At 34.4% G+C, this 23,775-nt stretch overlaps 1 protein-coding gene across 1 annotated transcript in view; it reads left to right on the top strand.

Annotated features, from left to right (window-relative positions):
• The window catches only part of LOC132699709 (homeobox protein homothorax-like), a 134,068-nt gene that overhangs the window by 60,672 nt on the left and 49,621 nt on the right, over window positions 1-23,775 (top strand). The window contains exon 5 of the mRNA XM_060666564.1: window positions 21,297-21,347. Coding sequence (XP_060522547.1) covers window positions 21,297-21,347 — 51 coding nt within the window. The remainder of the gene's footprint in view (window positions 1-21,296; window positions 21,348-23,775) is intronic.

Here is a 23,775-nt window from a genome sequence, read left to right as displayed (position 1 = left end):
AATAAAATGAACATAATATTAGTACAACCAGCAAGTATTAAGAAGTGGAAAACAATAAAAAATACAGGAAAAGATGAAACTAGCAAACTAGCATGAAATGGCGGAATACCTACAGCACAGGCTATAGGGAGTAATATGAAATTGAGAAGGTCTCATAGTTAGTGAGCACAACTAGCTTGCACATTTTCTTATGCTAATTGGCGGACAATTGTAAAGCTTCGGACCCAAGCTGGTTTGTGCTCAACTTGTATTTGCAAATTGTGCCTTTGTGTCAAAAGAGACAGATATTACAGAAATATAACATTTTAATATTTAGAGACATATTATCTCAATATTTTTATTTCGGTATACAGCAACATTAATTCGGTTAAACCTAAACGCGAAAACCAATTAAAAATTGAGAATTGAGGACTCTCTTCTTTCTCCATGAAAATATTTTGTAATTTGGAAAATCGCGACTAAATGATTTAATGTGATGATGATGTGATGATAAAGCCTGCGAACATTAAGCAAAATTTAATTAGATTATAATGAAGTAAGAAAAGCTCTACGCCAAATAGTGTGGTGCACTAATCGCAGCAGATCAACAACATATTTTATGGATATACTGGATCTTACTATTATTAGCCGAAAAAATCGAAATCAAAATACTAATTTAGCGTGTTATAGTCCCTTTGGATAATTGATGGACGAAGAAATAGCTCACATGTCGATACGTTATTTTCATATTAACCGACTCCGCCCATAACAGTGGTAAGCAATTGTTTTACAATACTACTCACGCTAACGGTTTATTTTATTTTTTACATTTAATATTCGTAGTCGCAACGAACGAATGACCATTGGCTAATTTTCCAATCAAATAACAACTCAATTTTGCACTAAGGCTGTTAAAATTTTTATTCAGAGGCGATGCGAAAATGCGAAACTCGTCGCAGTGTCGATTTTCATCTTGGGCTTACAAAGCACGTCCCGGTAGAGAGAGGCACTTGTCTCTGCGTCTCCAGAACTAATTTACTGACCTCGGTAATTAAAAGGTGACGATTAACGACAGCAAGAAACGATCGGCATGCCAGTTGAGAAGTGTGAGCTATTCGACCTCGTGTTGTTCAGCTTTTACTGGCGGCCAGACGAACAATGCTGCCGCTGCCCAGTATACACGGCCACCATACATGGTATACGACTCGACCAAACCAGATAGAGATACGAAACCGAAGACAACCGATGACGTTTTTTGTCCGATCCACGCAGGTTATAAAATTAATCTGCTTTTAAAAGACGCTTTGTTTGAATCGAATCAAATTTATATTCCGTAAGTTTTTATTATCCGGTTTTAAAAAGTGATCCTTTTGGATAACATGTTTTTTAATCGGTCGAGATCTACTAGAAATTTTTTGCCGAAATGATAAGTTTATTTAATATACAATCCGCAGTGCGCGTCCCTCGTTTTTTTCTTTTTCTAGACGATTTGGAACGGGATCGCATTTCTAATGGACAAATTAATGTACACGGCCAAGTAACAATAGAGTGGTTCCACGCGGAAAAAGCAAGGCATCGCAGGTGCGGTTTAAAAGTGCATTTGAGATGATTGCATCTTTCGTGTCGACACTTTGAACTATTGCCAGTTTTATTTTGGGATTACTTTAGACGTTACACGACAATGATAGTTTTGAGGAGTGTGTGATAAAACGATTTAAACAGGTTTATGAAAACGTATAAATTTGTTTATTCACTGCCAACTCCATTATAAAGAATGAGCATAAAATAACAGTATGAAGTCTGAAACCTTAAATGAAAACCTGCATTTCTTATATTACAAATTCGGATTCTATTCCACAAAAGCCTCAGATTTTGTCGGGAAAAGAAACTCACCGGTTAGTCCTATGAAATCAGCTTTAGTGTTATTATTCATTGGCTTTAAAATATTTTTTCTACTTCTTGCCTCTTACTCGCGCGCAAAGTATCACTTTAAAACGTCAAATTCATTAAACCCTCTCGTGAGCCAATTCGCGCTATTTCAGTCACGGTATTTTGATGTCAATTATGTTGGTCACGTCATACGTAAAAAAATGTACTTAAAAAGTAAGGGCCAAACGTTTATAAACCACTTATAAACAATTATTTATAAATGATTAGTGTATAACTGTACAAAAAATAATACAAAACTGAAGTGAGATTCATAACATTGAACCGTGTATTTGTGTTAACAAGTACGATAAATTGATTTTTTTACGACTACATCCGCATATACTGAGAATCCAAAAGAAAACTTCGTACAAAACCTGACGCTTTTGTAGCACAGATTGTTGCCCCATCCCCTCCACCAGGTGGTTAGTGGCAGTGACAGGGACAGTTCTTTTGTTCAATGCTTTTTGTTTTTTGGATCAATTGTGTAATTCTCTAGATTTTCCGCTGTTTCCATACTTTTTGGACTCCTTGTGTATAGTGAGTTCAACTAGAGGCTGCATTCTACAGGTCATTCCAGACACGAAGTAAAAGTGAAAACTGTTAAGCAGCATTACATCTCATGAAGGCTGGAGATGAGGGCGGTCAATCCACCTCTTAACTAACATTACCTCTGTGAATGAGTGAAGAAATTTATATTCCATTCTTTACTCTAAAACTATGATGACTAGACCACTAGGCTATATTCCAAAATGATGGGTGGTAACAGACCAACCCAACATCGTTGAGACCTTCCCAGAAATGCAATAATAAACGATAGTTTCTCATAAAGCAACCTTTTATCAGATAAATTGAACCATTGAAAGTTGTTCATTTTGTAACGCATATACACACTTTGTATTTTTTGTATTCTATGACTCTCTGTAAGAACGATTGCTGTATTCTAGCCCCTAATAAGAAATTAAATAATAGTAACAAAGATAAAACATCCGTTCATAGGAGAAAGTCGTTACCTAGTTTCAAGAACAGGACCCAAAAACAGTTTGAATTTAATTTAAAATGTTCAAAAGGGCTGCTCTCCGTCCTACCGTCAACTTAATACCTATTAATTAAAAAATATTTTTCATTGCTAGGACTTTAATTAAGTGTGATTCAGAACTATATGGAACCCTTTATACAACTGGTGATAAATACCTCATAACTGTTTTAACTGTATTTAAATTTCGTTGGAATTGCCCTTATTTGTGACAGGTATATTTGATCAATGTGTTAATAAACGCGGTATCTCTAAAATAATTTTTTTAATCCCTTCGTGGAATTTGTAGGTCACATTCCTCTGTCACAAAATCTAAAATCTGTTTCCGTTTTAATGTTTCTGAACTGGCCAGTACGTTAAATATCAAATCAGCACCTAAATCTGCTATCAATTTGTAATAATACAGTTTAAACAAGCACTTAATGTGACATGACAGGATTAATTGTTGTTTCTTGTTGATTTAAAAATTTTCTTGTTAATAAAATCTCTAAACATCTTTCGTAAGTGTCAGATAATGCTATTTACCATTCCAGACAATCAATAATCGTTTCATACCTAATTGGCAGCTGCCATTTATTTTCGTATAATGACTGTTTTTAAATGATAATGCGTATCAAACCGCACTGAAAGTGTAGTTCGAATTTAGGTAGGAATAGCTTATTCAATAATTTAATTTTAGACACCATTTAAATTAGATGTACTTACAACTCATGTAAATTATTGCTTCGTTACCAATATTAGTTACAATGTAATTTACAGCGGACACAAAAACTGTGCCTCCAATATCTCATTAATATATTGGTGGGTGTTTTTGTGGGTATCATTGCGTGCACAAATGTGAGAAAAGCTGTCTGTCGGTTTATTATATTTTCATTTTGTTTCCGGTTGTTAATAAGCGTGCTTGCTAACCATTTGTTACCTCCATAACTCTGGCTGGTGTAAACATCGCAATAATTACGTATATTTCCATTAGCGATCGAAGGCATTTTTTTTTGTAAATGGACTCTCGCCGTATTTTGTTAGTTTCCAATTTTTATTTAATAAAAATTTAATGGCGGATATCTAATTTTTTTTGTTTTCATTTATGTTTGAGAGAGGCGATAGGTCTTTCGGTATTTATAGTCCCATCGTTCGCCGCGAGATCCCATTAAACGGCCTTAATAAGACAAAAGACGTTGTTAAGGATAATAAAAGTAACAAGTCGTGCTCTTTTCTGCATATATCCCGATAGCACGGGCGAAATAGGCGTCATAAATTTCTTGTCGTATAGTTATTTACAATCCGACATAAATTATGTTACTACGAGCCAGTTATAAATTACGAATGTAGCCGGTCGACGACGGCAGGTGATCCTCAAAAACCGACCGTTGCCGCTTCACTGAAATCGGTATCGTATTTTGATTGTCCACCGAAATTTGATACCCAAGATTTTAAGCCACATAGCTAAGAGAGAATATTTCGTTAACGATACACGGGTGCAGCGAGCACCATTTGTTATTTAATATTTTGGGAGACGAATACTTTGAACGAGCTCATTTGAATACCAGTCTTAAATAAGAAGGTTTGATTGATTTAAAAAATTGAATGGTGCGTTTACATACAACAGATATGAGATGAAAATAACACTTGCACCGCCTCAAAGCACCCTTTGTTTAAATTTGCACGAAAATCATCGCTTATTTTGAACCTGCAGCTAACAACCTACCTACAATTGAAGCAACACGACAATAACTACTGATGCATAAAAAGATATTTTTTTTCTCTTTTTCGACGGTTTGTTACAATTTTAATTTTTCAAAATATAAGAAACTACCCAAAATTATTTATACAGGGAACGAAGATTCAAATAAAATATCATATGAAGGAAAAAATATCCATATAGAGCGTATCCAATCCTGACACCGCGTTCTCTGTAGATCTAAGTGCTACAAACTGTTTAGAGGTCGTGTAACAGCCTAGTTAACAAAGTAACAAGTATCAGTACCAGACCGCTACGTCATCGTTTTTCAGATACACCATGTTTCACGCGCAACGCCCATAATGTGCCGTTTTGAAGAAATTTACATTTAGAGTTTCAGGTTTGTTAGAATTGTTGTTGTATATTGTATACACGTTATATGAAAACCATCTCGAAAAAAGGAAGGTATAATATATGGAATAGAATATGGATAGAAGGATCCTTGGAATATCGTGAATAGAGTGACCAACGAAACCAGGAAGGGACAACGTCCATAAAATGTCAAATATTTTTCTTTGGCCTTTTGTCGTCTGGATACTGTCGAATTACATCAGCTAAGGACCTTGGTCATGACGTTGGCAATGATCAGTCACTGCAGCTTTCTCTACAGTTCCACTACATTAGGTTTGTTCCTTGTACTAAATTACCCAGACTTTAATGAAACCAAATTAAATTAAATGAAAACGTATATGCTATTTCAAACTTTACATTTCTGTTAGAGTTCTCACTTTATGCTCCGATTAAGCCGCTCATTTATAAATTTGATGTCAACTATCGAAGCTAAGCCACAGTTGGAATCTACTTGTGTAGCCCCAATACCCATTATGCATTTTCACGATAACCCTGTCTAACTAATTCATCAACTTTTTCTTTTGCAGTATACTTAACTCCTATCCTAATCCTAGGTTAGTTTTTCTTCTTCTCAGACCTTGACCTTGACAGCCGCCCTAAATAGCTCAGCGCTGCTGCAACCCAACTAATCTCTCAGTCAGGATATTTTTCGCCTTTCGACACTTCGTCTACCTCCGCATCTTCCCCTGTACAACCAGTTGTAGCAAGCTATATCTTGGTCCCCTCATTTGATGTCCTAGGTATTCAACTTTCCTCTATTTGATGGTTGCAAGGATTTCCGGCTCGCTTCCATCCTTTTGTAAACCTCAACGTTTGAGATCCTTTCTGTCCACGATTTTTTCAAAACCTTTCTGCAACTCCAGGACTCAAACGCGTTTATCGACGAAATGATGGAGAATACGTAGCACCGAAGCATTCTCACACGCAGTATAAAACTCAAAAGTCTCTGTTAGTAAAGAACTGTTTAAGGCTGACAAACGCTGATCGTGCAGTTGCAGTTCGTATTTTTGTTCCTTTAGTCTGATGTTCGAAATTATCCACGTTCCCAAGTACTTGTACGAGTACACTCTTTCGATATTCGTGTCTTTTACCACTGAATGGAAATTTAGGCGTGGTGATTTAGTAACTACCATAAATTTAGTTTTGTAAACGTTGTTCTTCAGACCGTATTGATTGCAACTCGACGATGCTAGTTTTGGTTAGGATGCGATAAAAAATTCCTTATGTGTATATTGTTGACCAAATTCTTTAATTCATTTAGCGATTATAATAATAATAGATTTCAGGTTAACTTGCTATTATTTCGCTCTGTACATTTCATGATGCCGGCGATATGAGAAATAAGCAACACGTTTCGACTACTGGCAATGATGTTTGATACAGCTGATGCGGGGGTATTATGGTTGAAGTTTATAGCGTTTCCAAAACCGCACTAAATAACTAATGGTTCGTTGTTGTAAAATACAGAATGCATTCCTTTCCGTCGTTTAGTGCTGGGAATGTTAATTCGGGAAATCTTCCCCGCGTCGTTGTCCGGCGAATAACGCGAGATTTACAGTCCGTCCCGGTACTAATGACGTTTCTTAATCTTCCCGCTCGTGCAACCGAAAGAGTGATTGGCCCGAAATGTTGGCACGTTAACTGGAAATATATTAATGTTAGCAGATATGCAGACCGGGAGACGCGCCGTTACGCACATGTGGTTTTAATTTGCTATTGAGAAACACCCACAACGAAGCTGCTTAAATTTGCGCACATGCAAAAAACTAGCGCGTTGTTTTTTTTTTTCGTAGTTTTATTTTCAACCCGCCGGAGCTGAGGAATATAATTAGCCAATCGGAACGCGTTTTTATAAATACTGTCTTTCTGCATATATAGGTATAATAATAGGCATTGCAGTACCCTGTATTAACCTTTGGTTTGAGTGTTGGTCTGTCTTGTTAGGAACAACAATTGATAACAAAAAGATACCATTAGGGTTAAGTAGGCCTACCTGGAACGTCGTTTAAGTCAATTGGTATGATGAGGTAACAAAATCTTTTAAGAATAAACGATTGATAAGTTCAATCCTGAAATGGATTGCAGGATTGTGGACTACATCCATACCAGCCCCTTGAACAACAGCCATAATGACCCCAGTAATAGGATTTTTAACTCGTGATGAGTCATGACAGTCAATGACAGTTTTGAAAGGTTGCCTTTTTCATTCTGTTATCAAATCACTCTGCAATAAGCAAAAATACGTCCGTGTTGAGATTTTTCTAGTTGTATGCGATTTACTGGTTTTTCTTATATTTTTTGAAAGTCTTAAAGTGCCATAAGTAATTGAAGCCTAAATAAATGCCGAGTTTTCGAACGTAATTATTGAAAATTATAAAACAAACTTCATAAAATAATTAAATCGCAAATTTTGTCGCAAAGGTTCATTACAAAAAAATAAAAATCCTTTACTGCACTTCGCAACAATTATTATAATACATTTTTTTCTGTTTTTACGAGTACTGATTTGGGCTACACAATATTGTTGTTTTTTTATTGTAATTTTTGTTTTCCCTACTTCGACGTATCTATGAATTCAAAAAGCTGTACTTGACGTTCAAAAAGTAAATATTTTATTATATACCAGTGTAAATTTGGCAGTCATAAAAACTCGTAGTTAGAGAATCTGATTGTTGTCGGAGCGGCGGATCTACAATATAAGCTGATATAAAAACCGCGTTATTTCTCAGTCTTGGCTACGGCCTCAACATACACACAGGATGTAATGCAGGTACACAGGTGAGACGGCATGAATAGAATGCAGGCAAACTCCTTTTGTTGGACCCAAGACCAAAACTGGATCATGGTCTTTGTAAGAGCTCACTGTTTACTCGGTTCAGATCCAGGACCGTATTACGTTACAGCTTCACGTTTCGACAACGATTTTTCCTATTAAAATTAAACAATGACGTCTCTCGCTTGTTCGATAATAACTTGCATATCGTCTAACATTAAAATTACTTCTGACCGAAATATGACATTTTCAATTTTTACCAATTATTTGCTACAGATCATCACCTAATTTAAGTTTTATTCATCGTTATTATTATGGTGTTAGCTATAACCAAACAGTCGGAAACGAATAGAATTCAAATAAGTCATTTAATATTGAAATAATTTTGACAAAAGAACTAGAAAAAAATTATTTGGGCATTTCGATAAAAATTAGAAAGCTGCTGCTGCTTTTTTGTTCATAAAATGAAAATAAAATAAAATAAAATTTACAGCGGTTTTTGCGCCCCACATAACAAATATGTATCCAAATATTTGAACTGTTGAAATGGGAAGGTACTTTTTTCCGTAGATCAAAGTGATTTTTATTCTGTGCTAAAATGTATATTATATTTTACAAATACAAAAAAAAATGATAAGGCTTAGCAATCATATTCTTGGAAGTACATATATATCGCTATGAAGTATACATTTAGATTAAGCACAGTATTTTTCATAGCATACAAAAATGTATCTCTACATCTATCGCAAATTTTATCAATTAATATGTTGTATTAATTTTTAAGAACTGAGGTTAGTAGCATATTATACTCTTAAGCACTTCTTGCGTAACTAACTAGTTATGTTTAAAATAATTTAGATACATTTTCTTGAATTCTCTGAGATTTTTCGTTACTCCACGCCCTAAATACACAACATATATCTCTATGTTGGTCCTCTATCATGGACATAACTGGAGTAAGAATCAGCTCACAGGTGGTGCGGTTGAATAATGTTCTGGGTGTTCAGTTTGATCTCTGGTTGTCTCTGAAGGAAAATGAAGACTAATTTTAAATTTTAAAAACAAGAAATAGTTTTTTGGATTTGACTGCTTTTTCTGTTGGGCGATTCTCTTTGCCCACTATGCCGTCCCTGATAAAGACCATCAGAATTCCGACGTTGTGTCTGGGCAGGCCGCGATAGCGAAACCTGCACCGTTGGGTGTTTGGCGCGTTGGCCTGCTATGCCATAAAGTCCCGGCTCTCGCACGAAAACTAATTTCATTGCAAACACCATTATCGCAGTGCCGAAATTTTATGTGTTTTCGTTATCGCATTTGAGGTTATTATTACTGCCGAAGTTAAATAGTGGCTTCCCGTGGGGTCGTAAACCGTAAACATAAGGAGAAATTACCAAAGGTGAAGATGTGAAACGTTTTATCGCGTGAGCTTTGTACTAAAACTGAATGAGCTTTTGCTGGGTTTGTTCAGCTGTTTCGAGGCGAACTTTTTCCATTAATTTTCTTAAAAAAGTTAGGAACGTGGACAGCAGCGACTTTGAAATCTTCATCTCGAAGATGATTGAACCAGACGTCAAAATTACGAACTGAAAACTCTTGTGAAAATTTTTTTTACCTCAAATAAAGTTTTCAAAGAGTTATACTTAAGTATAAAGTTTTCGTAAAAGTTGTCTTTCATGCACTATTTTACACTGTTTGTGTAATGAAAATCCTATTTGGGTTGGTATCGACAATAAATTCCCATTTTTCCACCTGACAAAATTTCACGAATCATATTTTGTTTACTGATAGAAAATTGTATGACCCCCTTAATGTTTGTGTATGCTAAGAGGCTTGTTTCAGAGAATTCTACTTCCATGGACCTTTTGAAAACCTTTGGTACTCTTCGAACTGGCCATATTGAACTTTTAACCAATCCCTTTCAAAAGAATTCTTGAGTCCGGCGTCTCGCGTTATGGCAGGTTTTTAATTTTTTTTTACTTAACTGAAAGCACATTTTAATTTCACAAAGGTAAACACAACCTTTTCATAAAATCTCTTCGTGCTTATTTCGGGCCAATAGTTATCTAATAACGGTCGCCACTTTTAACAAAAGAAACGCTAATCAAAATTAAAAATATCCTAATTCTGCTGCAGCTAAGTAAAACCCCTCTTTTTGGGACAAATAATTGGTTTTCGCTCTTGATTTTGAGTAGATTGTAGTTAAAACCTGCATTTTCGTAGCTTAACAGACTGACTACTTAAAAACTCACTTTCTTGGATTGATAGTAGAATTTCCTTCCACGCGCCTATGCCTTCGCAAAGTAATTATTTAAATCGGTCGACATATTTTGCAAACCGAAACGTAAATCACCAAATAAATGAACGAAACGAGGGGCCGGCAGTCAACAAACTTCGAGGCCATTTATTTCTTTAATTATTTTCCGACGTTTAAGTGACAAATGCAGCATGCAAGATTTAAACACTATAATTTCCTTGACAGATGCGGCCCAACTTGAAATTATCTCCGTTTGCACTTCTTAAATGTTTGGAAAATGCACCAAAAGTAGAAAGCACGTGCTGTTGTTTAATTCCGCGCAGCTGGGCAAAATATAGTCGAAGCAAATGGATCTGGAATGTGCACTAATTATTTTCAACGCATGGCTTTTGTGCTTGTCGCGTTTTTCTCAGAAAATTCATTTCTTTTTTTGTATGAAACTGCGATAATGCCAATAATACCGCTGTTAATCTAGAAATTAGAAAAAAAAACGCTCCGATTCTCTGTCTCCCGCATTAATTGTTTTAAATTAATTAATACCAAGCAACAAAAAAAACTTAAAATATTCTTATTATTAGAAGGCGGGCCGACATGTGACAATACATTTGCCTTTATTAGTAGCTTTTTACGGGGAAAATCGCCTGGCTAATTTATTGAAATGACCGGATAAAATGCATTAATTAAGCCTTATGTTTTATAATATTCAATAGCATATACACCCATAGGCGACAAGTTAAATGGGTACACTCTTATAATTACCTCCATACGGAATATTAATAATTCTCTTCGTTTCGAATTTAAGTTCAAAGGTTTCCGACTTTGTGTTTTCTGTCATACGAACGCAATATGAATGTTATGCGACCGTGTCATTTTATTTTTTGTAATTCGTTGATTATTTTTTATAAATATTTGTCTATATGATCATATTTTGTTAATTATCAATAACCTATTCTAATTATACTGCTTGGGCAAAACTATTTTTTATTGATAAAAGTGTCGCGGGGCTAGTAATTTTTTATAATTTTTAATTTGCTAAATCTTACAACTTGCGGAGCTCTAGAAGTTATTGATTAGGTATTGACCACCCCTGTAACTTTTTTCTTTTCTAATCAATAGACATATATTTTTTTTTACTGAATTGTGCAGAATATGAAACACAATATTATACAATGAGTCTCAAAAAATTCCTGAAACAAAGCTAGTTATTAGTAATTGTCTTAAAATTCATATATTGTATTCAGTAAATACCACGTTTTTATTATTTAAAATCATTGTTAAAAACTTTTAGATTCAGATAAACTCGGACAAAAATAACGGAAATTTTACATTCTAAACTTCAATAATTTAAAAATTATAAATCGTAAAATACATTATGTTAGGGACTCCTTGTACTATATTTTTAAAATATGCTATATACCCAAATACACTCTATCCTTTGCAATTCAGTAAAAAGGTTTGCTCTTTTCTTAGCCGTAGTTTGGAGCACTTGAGTGCAAACTTTTGGCCAAAATCTTGGGCCTATTTATTAGGGAAATATTTTTATTAAAAGAATTAAGCTAGTGCCTGCTGGCTCTTCCGTCCCCTTGAGAATGCATAGAGGCAAGGTGAAAAAAGCGGTCATATTTACGGATACGTTTGTCACTCCTTGTAATGCCTAACTTCTAAAGCGAGAAAGAATGACTTTAATTTACACGAACAAACCTCAAAATATTTTGGTAATTCGTGGTGCATCAGTCTAAATGCATCCACAGTGTTTCAATGCAATTGCAATTGCAACTTGTTTATAGACGATTCTCGCTCCCCGTAATTCTTTTAGGAAAATTGCGTTGGACTCACAGTTTCGCTTAATCATTCATTTTGTGATATGTAAGTAAACGGTTTGATAGGGAAAAAAAATATCTTTGATTTTATTTTTATTGTTTATGTTGCTTCTAAGTGTAGAAATGGTTTCACGATAAATATGTTTAAATATGTATACTTTTAAACAAATTTCTTGCATACGCATTATCGACACAGCTGTTATATATTGCCCTTTTTATTTTCACTTAAACTTCAATTAAGATACATGTTGAATTGCGAAAAAAGGCACATAACTTACCCAGTCACTGCACTGAAAATTAATGAAGACATCATAAATGGCAAGATAACCGCTAATTGGCACGGAAGCGGTTTTAAATTCTGAAATACGGGCTTGTGTGACCACGACACCAGCGAAGAATTCGTATGAGTACGTATAAGTTTCAGACTATACCGGTCATTGATATACAGGGTCTCGTATAACTTATCCGCCATAGGAAAGAAAACAATTACTGCGATTTTTCGGGCTTACATCAATAGTGTAAAAATCAATGGATCACTGCCTAACATCCCGAAAAATCGCAGTGATTATGTTGATACTCCTGTATCTAGAAAATGGAACTTGATTTTTGCAATAAGTTTATGTTAAATTCAAAATTAGTGAATTCGGCAAGCGGACACTGTTTTGACGTCATAATATAGAAAAGTGTTTTTTTTTCAACCTAAGCAATGTACTTTTCATCAATCAAACCTTTTCTGAGAAATTTGTCTTTGTATCAAAAACATGCAATTAGCTCCGGATTGTTTTGGTCAGTTAATCGCTTCCCTGAGTTTTAAGTTCCATATGCTTTCTTTTGTAAAATAGTAGTTTACGTAACGTAAGTCCCGAGTGTGCCAATTTATTGAACGAGTAGACCCATTATTTTCGTTTATAATTTACATATAAAATTTATAATATAACACGCGCACCATTTATTCATCCCATCGGTGAATCCAACACATTATAGATTATGACAACAAAAATTCTACAAACAAAATCTAAAATTAAATTAGGGATACATAAGGCACATCTTTTTCTGATGGAGACATTTTTTAGGTATATTTTAGTAAATTGTGAGATTTTGAGCCAGTTTTTAAGTTATTTTCTAAATAAAAGCGTCCCCACTCAAAATGAAATAATTTTTAAACATTTCAAGACTTAATTTTTTGTTAAAGATCAAATGTTTTAACAATGAAGAACGTCATAAAGTATGCTTGCTATACTTCAAAGTGATCTATTATTACAGCATTCTATCGAAGAAATCTTTTTAATTCGTTTCGTATACATTATTGGACACTCTATAGATAAATTACGTTTCTAATAAAATCGTTTGGCTTCCGAATTTTAAAATCTCAACTTTTATTGGTCAGTCCCGTGCGGTTTTTATGGAGGGGCGATGAATAGATACTAAATCTTTTATTTCAATTAGCAACACAACGAAACACGAAATGAAATAACGTCCAAAAAAATTTGCACTTTGTTACTAAAGTCCCTTGGAGCATATAGTTTAAAATCTATTAACAATATCTTTAGTTAATTAGTAATTAGTAATTTGAATTGTTTCTGTGTACTAGTATTTCGCAAATTTATTGGTAGGACATTAAACAATTTGGTGCACCTATAACGCGGTTAATTCAAGTGTATGCACTACATATTTCATATCTGTAGATGTTGTACTATGGCCACGTTTAGTTTTATAATCCAAGAGATTCTTATTGTAAAAATAAACACTAAACACACATATAATACGAGGTGTCTTCAAAAAGTAAAGTAACTTTTGCAATTGGGCGGGGCAATCTTCTATTTTTTTTTGTTATGTTTCAGTTTTAGCTAGTTTGCACGTTTATTTTTTTTTGCGTTAGACGTGTTTTGTGTGCTCGGAGATTTTCTGCTGTCAAAAAAAAATGGAACCAAGAATTTTCATGAAATTTTGTGTAAAAAATTGAATACAGTGCTGCAAAATACTTGAAATGTTGACAACGGCATATGGTTGAGCAAAAGAAATGTTGACGAACCTCGCTCTGGATGCCCCAGCACGTCAATAATTAACTGATGAAAGCATTGAAGAAACAAATGGTCTTGAAAAATCGTCGAATCACTATTAAAGAAGTTGCTGAATACGTCGGAATCTCTATTGACTCGTACCATGCAATTTTTTCCGAAGTTTTGGGCTTTAAACGTGTAGCAGCATAATTTGTTCCGTAACTGCTTAATTTTGAACAAAAAGACCGTCGAAGGAGCATCGCACAAGAGCTGTTAAAAGTCGTCAATGATGATCCTGATATGCCCAAAAAGGACATAACTGGTGATGTTGAAATCAAAGGCCAGTCGTCCCAATGGAAGAACCCAGAATTGCCAAAACCGAAAAAAGCATCAAATGTCAAGGTTTTGATTACTGTTTTCTTTTATTATCGTGGCGTAGTGCATCAAGAGATCTTACCGCAAGGTCGTACGGTCAATAAAGAATATTACCTTAAAATTACGCGCCGTTTTCGAGAAGTAATACGAACAACGGAATTGTGGGAAAACAATTCATGGATTTTGCATCACGATAATGCACCTGCTTGTTCATCGTTGCTTGTGTCTAATTTTTTGGCCTAAAACAAAACCAGAATCATTCCTCAGTCACCATATTCACCCTCTGCGACTTTTTCCTGATCCCAAAAATCTCAAGAAACCCATGAAAGTAAGGAGGTTTGGAACGATTGAGGAGATAATTATATTTTGGGGGACTTATTAATTAAACATTATTACTATTAAATTAAACATTAATTTTGATGAATAGATCAATACTTTTTGATAAAACTTAAAAGTCACCTTGATTTTTGAACAAACCTCCGTATATGCCGCCATATGCATAGACATATGGACCATCATTATACCTAAACTTTTAAATTTACATCTGCACCTCTCAAAATAGTTTATTATCATAATTATTCTAATTACTCTTTCTTGTATAGTAAAAATATTTCTTAGAAAGTTGTCTCTTCCCCAAAATAGCCTATTTAAGCAAACAATATGAAAAGGATTGACCCTAACATGCTCCTTCGCGAAATCCTATATTACTTTGAGTTAACTCTTTTTTTTTCTTTTGTTACTGTTATAATCCGCTTCCTATTTTCCAAATACGATAATAACCATCGCCACACTTTTTCAATTTGTCTGTGGATAAGCCACACAATACCACACTGCATATGCCTCCATTCGGTTGGAAATCGAGGTAGTAAAAAAAATTACGTTAAAATATTTTCCAATGGCGAGAATTTAATATCATACGACGCAGGTATTTTGCGTTAACTATGATAATTTATTCTAAAATATGCGGTTTATTAGATCGCTTAAATAATGCGCGAGCGGCTAGCTAGCTTGTTAGCGGCGGCCAGCTAATTTTTAAAATTGTTTTGGATTTGACGCTTCGTTAATTCAAAGTAATTTCTGTTAAACCCTTTTTCTAAATTATAAAGGTGCTATTGCATAATTAAAAAATGATTATCGACATCAGATTACGGCGTGGACGTGTTTCCAAATGAGGATTGTAACCTAGAGGGAAAACGGCTTTAATGGCTGTTCTAACGATTCCGTTGGTTATTTTTCGAATGTGTCGAATTTTTCAGCGATAATTTATTACGGGTGGGTTAATTAGCTTTGAGAGAGAAAGGGGAGAACGTCGAGATTTAATTTTATGTACCCGTTATGTGTGTGAATTCTAATTAAAAGTATACACAATTGCGTCCATGTAACGCAGACATTGATTGTATCTTAATTAGAATTTGTTGCCGCTACATTTATATATTATTTGCTGTTCGATTGGCCTAGTTTATAATGAAGCTTTCAAACGCAGCATTTCAATTCAATTGCTCAGTATGTAAACAGAATATTACGAGGTGATTCATATCTCCTAAGTCATATACATTTTATTAAAATTTTGTTAACGAACCTTTTTTGTAATTTGACCTCTTCAAACAATTGTGGAATTTTTGTATAAAGGAGCTTATAATTAATGTACCGCAAACGAACCCCGAAGCTTGCATAAACCCGAACAACTAGTTCAAGTTTACCAGTCATGAAGGATCCTTCATCTCTCTCCAAAATTTGTGTGTTTGCTGTGTTGCACAATAACAAAAAAATAGTAGCATTTTTTCGAAACGGTCTCCACCTTTCTTAACAGATTGTGATTATTTTTGTTTTATTGTCTTTATCGTTTAATTGAATTGAATATTGTCAAATGGCATAACAATTAAAATTATATTATACCAATAATTATTATGCGACAAGTCAAACAATTATATGCAAATATGCCTATGGTTCAAGCGGTTTTCGAAATATCGACATGAAAAACTGATTGTGGAGGTTTTTAAAGATGGCGAACACGATTACATTCTATTTTTTCACATAGAATATAATCTCGTTATTTCATGTCATAACTTTCTTGTTAGTACCATATTGTTACTTTTTTTTGAAGGTTAAGATTTGAAAGTAAAAAAATGTATAGTACGTTGATCTCTATAAAACAGCTTTGAGTGGATAATATGTCTAAGCATAATGAATAGGCAAATAATCAAAATATGCGTTAGTAAAATGTCGCTCATTGAGGTACAAAGGGACTCGCTGTTGCACCCCGTGCGTGCTCAAATCAAATTCTGACTAAAATTATGGAGTATCAGTATACCTTTTTAACTTAGAAATCATCATAATTATCAAAAGTAACACAACAGTACGAACAAGAAAGTTGTGGCTTCAAATATGGAGATTAAGGAACCAACTAAACTAATCAAAACTAGAGCCATCTACATAGTATGTGAAAAAAAGAGTGAAATGTAATTCCCATAAGGCGTAACAATGTCCAGTGAAGTGAAATCTGGTAAAATAGATTAAATAAAATAATTGTTAATTTAGCTGTAATTATAAAGGTTATTCTAAAACGTTAATTTTGCCTTTCTGCATTCTTCCCCATTTAGGTTTTATTATTGTGTTAGGTTTTGTTGTTTCGCGGGCAATTGCTTTCCTGTAACCAAAATAGAAGACCGATATCGATCTGTTGTAAGTTTTGCATGTTGCTGAAGCAACTCCGGCTCCGACCGAAACGAAGAAAAATCGTTTGGCAACCGAGTATCCCGTTTCTACCTACCTCCGTGATCCTTTATAATTGTTGTTTTAAACCCCCGGAGAGAGGCATGGGGTTTAGATCTAAGCCGTGCCATACAGAAAATTGCCTTGAGGCCAGAACGGCAAAATGAACAACAATGCGCCCCGATGCACGCACCAACGGTTTTAATGCAACACAACAAAAATCACAGAGCGAGCCGGAGGGAGAGAGCGAGAGAGGATACAGAGTTCTGCTGCCATATGTCGCAATGCATACACATCCCCTCTTTAAACGAGACCAAAACGGGCGAAATCGCGGTGCGATTGTCTCTGGCGTGTTTTTGTGACGTTGTGGTGACGTTTTTTTCGTTCTCTTCGCTTAATGTGGAAATCGTATGGGCCAGTTTCGTAACTACTTGTCTCTAATAAAATTTGTATACGGTCGACGAAGCCTGCCGGTCGTTTTGTGCTATGATTTACATTTTGACTGTGTTTCAGAGACGCAATTTGCGCGGCAATTTCTTTTGGATGCACATGAAAGCGGCGCGACTCGTCGTCAATCGTGTTGATATTTTCGAAAAAACGATCGCTTTTGCCGCTAACGAACATGCCGCTGAAAATTTCAAATATATAAATAAATATCATGCAAATTTAATATCCGTAGAGGAACTACACCCTCCCATTGGGTTTGACTAAATAAACTTGATTTTAAATAATGGGATTTTGAACAAAGCACAACAAGAACATACGAAGTTCCCTTTTTTTTTTTTTCTAATATGACCTCTGAAATGCTAAAGGCGTTATACTCGGTGTTAAATGCCGCTTAATTTAATCATTTTTGTAGTTACTAAAGGAAGGCAATCGCATAATTTTATCCCTTCTTCCTCTCAGTTTAAAAAAATAAACATCTTTTTGGTTTTAAGTCAGTATGCTAGACGACCATTTGCTTCGGCCTGTCGTACACATACGACAGTAGATGTGTTCACTGATTTAAAGCTTTAGTAATTGATTTTTTCAAATGAGGTTGGGAATAAGCATCAACCAATTTAAGTAAACTTTTTTATGCGACTTTAGAGAAAACAATGAAATAATAAAAGTAGACCTTATTTTTAAAGGCGAGTAAAATTGTATAGGGGTTCTATTAAAATTTTGAATTTTTAACTTTTTATTTTAATTTTTTGTGATTGGTCTATAATCCCTTCAATTATTTTGCGGTACTCTTCACCTCTCCATTTTATAAATAAAATAATAAAAAAGCTTTGAGACATGAACTTTTATGAGAATTCAAAAGTGGAATAACTGTGTATGGTGTTCCATTTAAAAGGACGAATAAAGATCCGAACGGTGTAAACGTAAGCCCAGCTATTTTTAAAATATGTAGCATTTTGGTCTTGTATTAAGACTTTTTGGAATATTTCTTATGTCGTGAGAAAAAAAAATATAAAAAATATCATAACCTTAGTCACGTGTATAGAGTGACCAATCCCATTTACGAAAACTGCATTGCTATAAGCAATCAAATTTAATAAACTTAAACAGGAAGTTGAGGCCGGTAAACCTTTTTTATGGAATATTATAAAACAAATTCGAGTGAAGGAGAAGAATAATACTTATAAAATAAAATGTCAATTACATATTAATACATTTAATAACAATAGTACAATTAAAAACTTTTCAAAATTCATCCCTATAAAATATTTTGTACTATTACTCATTATAAATAGTCCGATAACTAAGCGTTATTTAAATCAGTTGCCCTTCTCTTGTTTACTGAACCAGGACTGATTAACTTCTTTTCCAAAATTTATGGTTTTACGTCAAGGGAACGGTACTGTGAGAGTCTTATGTGGTTACGATTATTTTTTATCAGAAAGACCGTATTGTTTTCTTTCAAAATAATAAATAATACACTTACATGTATATATCAGTTCGTTTATATTAACGTTTCCTTTTTACTCGACCATAATCACAGTTTTCTATATATATATATATATATATATATATATATATATATATATATATATATATATATATATATATATATATATATATATATATATATATATATATATATATATATATATATATATATATATATATATATATATCCCGGTGTCAAAAATATTAATCACTTGAGTAAATAAAAATGTCATTTTTGGATTTACTATTCCGAAACGTGTGAGGTAAATTTAGTAATTTATGCGGATTAAAAATGGAATTGCCTGAAGTCGAGTCGAATTTACATTTTCGTAACAAACCGGTTTATACTAATACATACGTACGATATCAAAATCACGGATCGGGATCCCACATACGACATTAAATAAATAATATGTGGGATTTAAAGAAAATAGAACGGTATAATAGGCGTAACGGATGTTTTAATAGCGTTGTTTTCGATAAAAGTATATTTTTTTATCTCGTCAATTGCATCATTAGCCGTGCGCTATATTAATTGGGCGCTAATTTTTATCGACTTTTATCTTATATTGAAAGACGGAATACGGCTAAGCAATGAATAAAAAATACCGAAGTCGGATGCATTTTTTGGTAGTAAAGACGGCTTAGAGCTTAGTCACCCAATAGCTTTAAATACACTATCACGAAAATGCGATCGTGTGTTGGTCTTTAGTATAATTGCAAATGTCTTTTTAACCAGAAAACTGTAAGATTACCAATTTAATTTAAGAATTGGCCTTTCAATTGAGAATGTAGTGTTAATTTAAATAAGCTGCTCATTTCTTAACATTTTTGTGATAAATAGGGTAACTTTGTGTCAGCATTTCGTATTTGTTTAGGTCCAAACATACGTGCATTCGGCCCCACACTATTAGGATCGTTTTTGAGGACAGCATCTGGAACGCACATGTATTTAAAGCTAGTTCTCGCGCCGAAAAAGGGTCTAGCTCTAGAGCCGACGATAGAAAACCACATGTTTATATTAACTTACCGTATATTGACTAAAATAAACAAATAATCTCTCATAAAAAATGGGGCTAAATGATCCGATTCATGGCCTAACGAAAGGTTTATGGTGGGGGTTACAATGCTCGTATTATACCGTCTAATATATTTCTCAATTAATAAATATTTTAGACTCATATTGCCGTAAATTTATCATCGATTTTATTAGGGGCGTAACAGAAACGATAAATTCGTTTTGAAATTTATTGTCGCAGCCAGTCGGTTTTTTCCGTCTTTATACGATTCTAATTTCAAAATTTCCTTAATTGGTACGTGATAAAGTGCCGTTCACAAAGGTACTAATTTGAACAATTTTAACCTGGACAGGAGTGCAATTTAACGTTTTTAAGATTGCAAAAAATGTATAGTAACAACGCCGATGTTGCCGGGTATAGTTTTAAGTCGGAGTAGAAATGTTAACAACGTAGTATTCGTTGCTTAAAGTTTTCTATATGAAAATATTACCTGTACTGATATTGAATGAATTGTTTTATTATAAGAACTTTTTTCCCTGCTTCTTCTCTCGTCTCCAAATGGCTATGGTTGCACTAGAGACCACAGCTCGTCTTTCAGCCATAAATTGGGTCTCCGACCGATCGTTTTCCTTACCTTCCATTATCTAAAGATGTGTCCTAGGTATTGTAGTTTTCTCTCTATTCACACAAAGAATTGCTTAGTATATTCAATAATGAAGTCCATTAGAGACTGAAGTTCTGATAAACTATGGATCATCTGCGTAACGAAGATTATTTTTAATATTGTTAGTGATCTTTATGCCCACATTTGTATTTTCTTCAGAGTAGATGTTAAACGAGGGGAAGGAACCCATTGTTAAAGATCCGTTGATCACTGATGATTCCAAATAACATGTTAAAAGTGGGAACGCGTATTTGCGCGATATTGGTGCACCTTTTGAAACGTAATATTGATTTTTGTATATATAATTTTTCAGTTTATCTTTTGAAAAAAAATTGATATAGCACAAAATAAAATATTGGCACTAATAATATACTTCAGTAATAGTATGACACCGGCGCCCGTACTATTTTCGACATTGTGTGGCTCGTCCTACGAACCAAAACACCTATAATTATGGAAAAATGGCCAAAAAGCGCGAGGCACGTGGACTTTTTTCAAAGTAGGACGTCCCAACATCCGTGTAATAACATCTTAACGAATAGGTCTCGACTTTATCGACGTTATGCGATCAAGCTCCCTCACTTTATAAAACTGCCGTTAAATAACAGGGTACCAAGCGCTCACGTATTTTTGTATTATAATAAAGTCCACACTGTACCGCCTTTTATAAGGTTTATGGAATTTTAATTTGGGCTTGTTTTTTTTCTGTTTCAGATACGACAAGAAAAACCTTATTATATAGCCGACCCCGAAGTAGACTCATTAGTAAGTGAATTCTAATATGTTGTTTTTTAAGGTAGTGTCTAGATTGCGCAAGTTTGAATTTTAAAATAGCTTTACCTAGAACGATTTTCATAACACATGACGCCGCTTTCGAAATCGTCAATTTAGGGCACAACCTGGTTGGTGTAGTTGAAAATAGAGTTTCCGGTTGGACCACTCTGAGCACGATTTATGAATCTCCCGCAATTGCTCTTAAATTATGGGTTGTACCGGTATTTGCAAATTCCGTATGAACAGTTCTACTCTTTCAAGTTTTTGAAATGTGTTTTACCATTAGAGTTTCCTCTAGTAAATATAAAAAACGACTTAAAAAATATTATTTTGCATTCCGTATAAGGAGAGACTACGATACTCAATAGCAACTTCTACAACGATGTCCTATTTAAAGATTCATTGTCAAGTCATTGATGTATTTAGAACTGATTGACAAGTTTTAGTATCAGTCACGTCTCCGTGATCGAAAATACACCACGCCATATTATCCTAGTTAATAAGGATTATAAAGATGGAATTTAGAGTATTCCAAAAAAGTAAAACCTCCCCAAGAAACTAGTAAAGTAAAACTTCTAACTTTAATGATAATAAATAAATATGAACTAAATCTAATGGTCTTGGATGTTTCTTAAAGGCGTTCTGTCGACGAATTGTGGTAGGTTATGATAGCTCTATTTCGGATCAACTAACCTCACACATTTCTTCTTTTCAATTTCAAAATAAATAAAAACACTTGCTTTAGTCAATCACGCTCCCCCTGGCGACACCTCTGCTACATCTTATCGACATAATCTTCATTACAGGTTGCAAAGGAGCAGTTAGTTTGTGGAAAAGGAATGATATAATTTCATCATACCAGTTTTGTTTTAAGTCTGGAGTTGAAATAATGCTTTTCAGGAAGTAATAATAATAATAATAAAACTAATAGAGATAATAATATTACACCTGTGGTCTCACAAATCTTTCGACACGATTGAAATTCAGCAGGCAACAAAATCAACTCAAAAAGTAAATGTGAACGAAATATCAAGAGGTATCCAGAATGTAGAAATAGGAGTGTCTCAAGGTACTGTGTCAGGTCTAATTCTGTTTTCCATATACATTAGTAGTTTCCACGCTTTGAAAATTTTGCTAACGACGTACGTACATGTCACATAAAATGAGGAGCATATCTCTTTCAACGATTAAATGCTGCAAAGTCAATAAATATTATTTAATACCACACAATTCTACTTGAACTATGTTCGACTATGCTCATAGATTTATTTTTTGATCTGTCGTTGGTTAGGTAGTGGTTACTTCCTATTAGGGTTAATTAGTTCCGTATTATTGTGGTTCAATACGTGAAAGTGCAACATTTTTACCGACGCCGCCCCACCTTCACCGTAATTATTATAAATGAACATCTTCGAAGAAACGGACATTTTTGATAAATGATTTTTTTGTAACGAACCAATTACGGGGTTATCTGTGGCCGGCCATAGAAATCGATCGCGTCCCAATAAGACGATAAAAAACACAATGGAATGTTAACTTGTTATGTCCGTCGCTACCTGTGCAGCTGATGCAGATAGTGTCTTCAGGGCCAGTTGTTCATAAAGAATATAAAAATCTCCGATCAAACGGACTCGAGCGAGTCCTAATATTTCGGACGCGTCGTGGGTCAAAGAGTCGTCCTACACTATTTAACTTACGGGGGACTTTGGACGAATTCAAGTTTCATTTGCATTTTTGGCGACACTGCATATATTGTGCGACGAAATTAAGTTGCTTGTCCACCACGTCTAATAAAAATCTAGTTACGTTTCGATAAGAAAGATCGCGGTGAAAAACTGACATGCAACCAAATGTTCAATAGGAAAAATGATTTAATCAGTCTTTCCTCGCGTACTTTTATTTATGTTCCTCTAAGCTACGTTTTTAGTGGCGAAATTTTGACGAAAATATTGGGTTGTTCGGAAAGTCATTTCGTTTTTTTTGGGGAACATGAAAGACAGTTTTCGTTTAATGAATAAATATTTTATTAAATTATATATTGGCCATTCTGGTCCAACACCTTTTGCCATCTTTCTGGCAGTAACATAATTCCCCTCTCACAAAAGTTTTGGTCCTTGCTGGCAAAAAACTGGTTCAGGTGGTTTTTGACATCTTCATTTGGGGTAAAGGTTTTGCCATCCAAAAAATTTTGCAGGGACCGGAACAAATAGTAGCCGGAAGGCGCCAGATCTGGAGAATATGGTGGATGTTGCAGTACGTCCCATTCAAGCTGTAAAAGTTTTTGGCGAGTGACCAAACTTGTGTGAGGTCTCGCATTATCCTGGTGGATCACTACACCCTTCCTGTTGATTAATTCGGGCCTCTTCTCTTTAAGTGAATCATTCAATTTGTCCAGTTGATGACAATAGACTTCTGAATT

The sequence above is a fragment of the Cylas formicarius genome, unplaced genomic scaffold, assembly GCF_029955315.1.
Source record: "Cylas formicarius isolate icCylForm1 unplaced genomic scaffold, icCylForm1.1 PGA_scaffold_10__41_contigs__length_53128322, whole genome shotgun sequence".
In the NCBI taxonomy this organism is placed as follows: Eukaryota; Metazoa; Arthropoda; class Insecta; order Coleoptera; family Brentidae; genus Cylas; species Cylas formicarius.
Note: the sequence above shows the minus strand (reverse complement) of the source record. Positions and strands in the feature narration are given on the sequence as shown.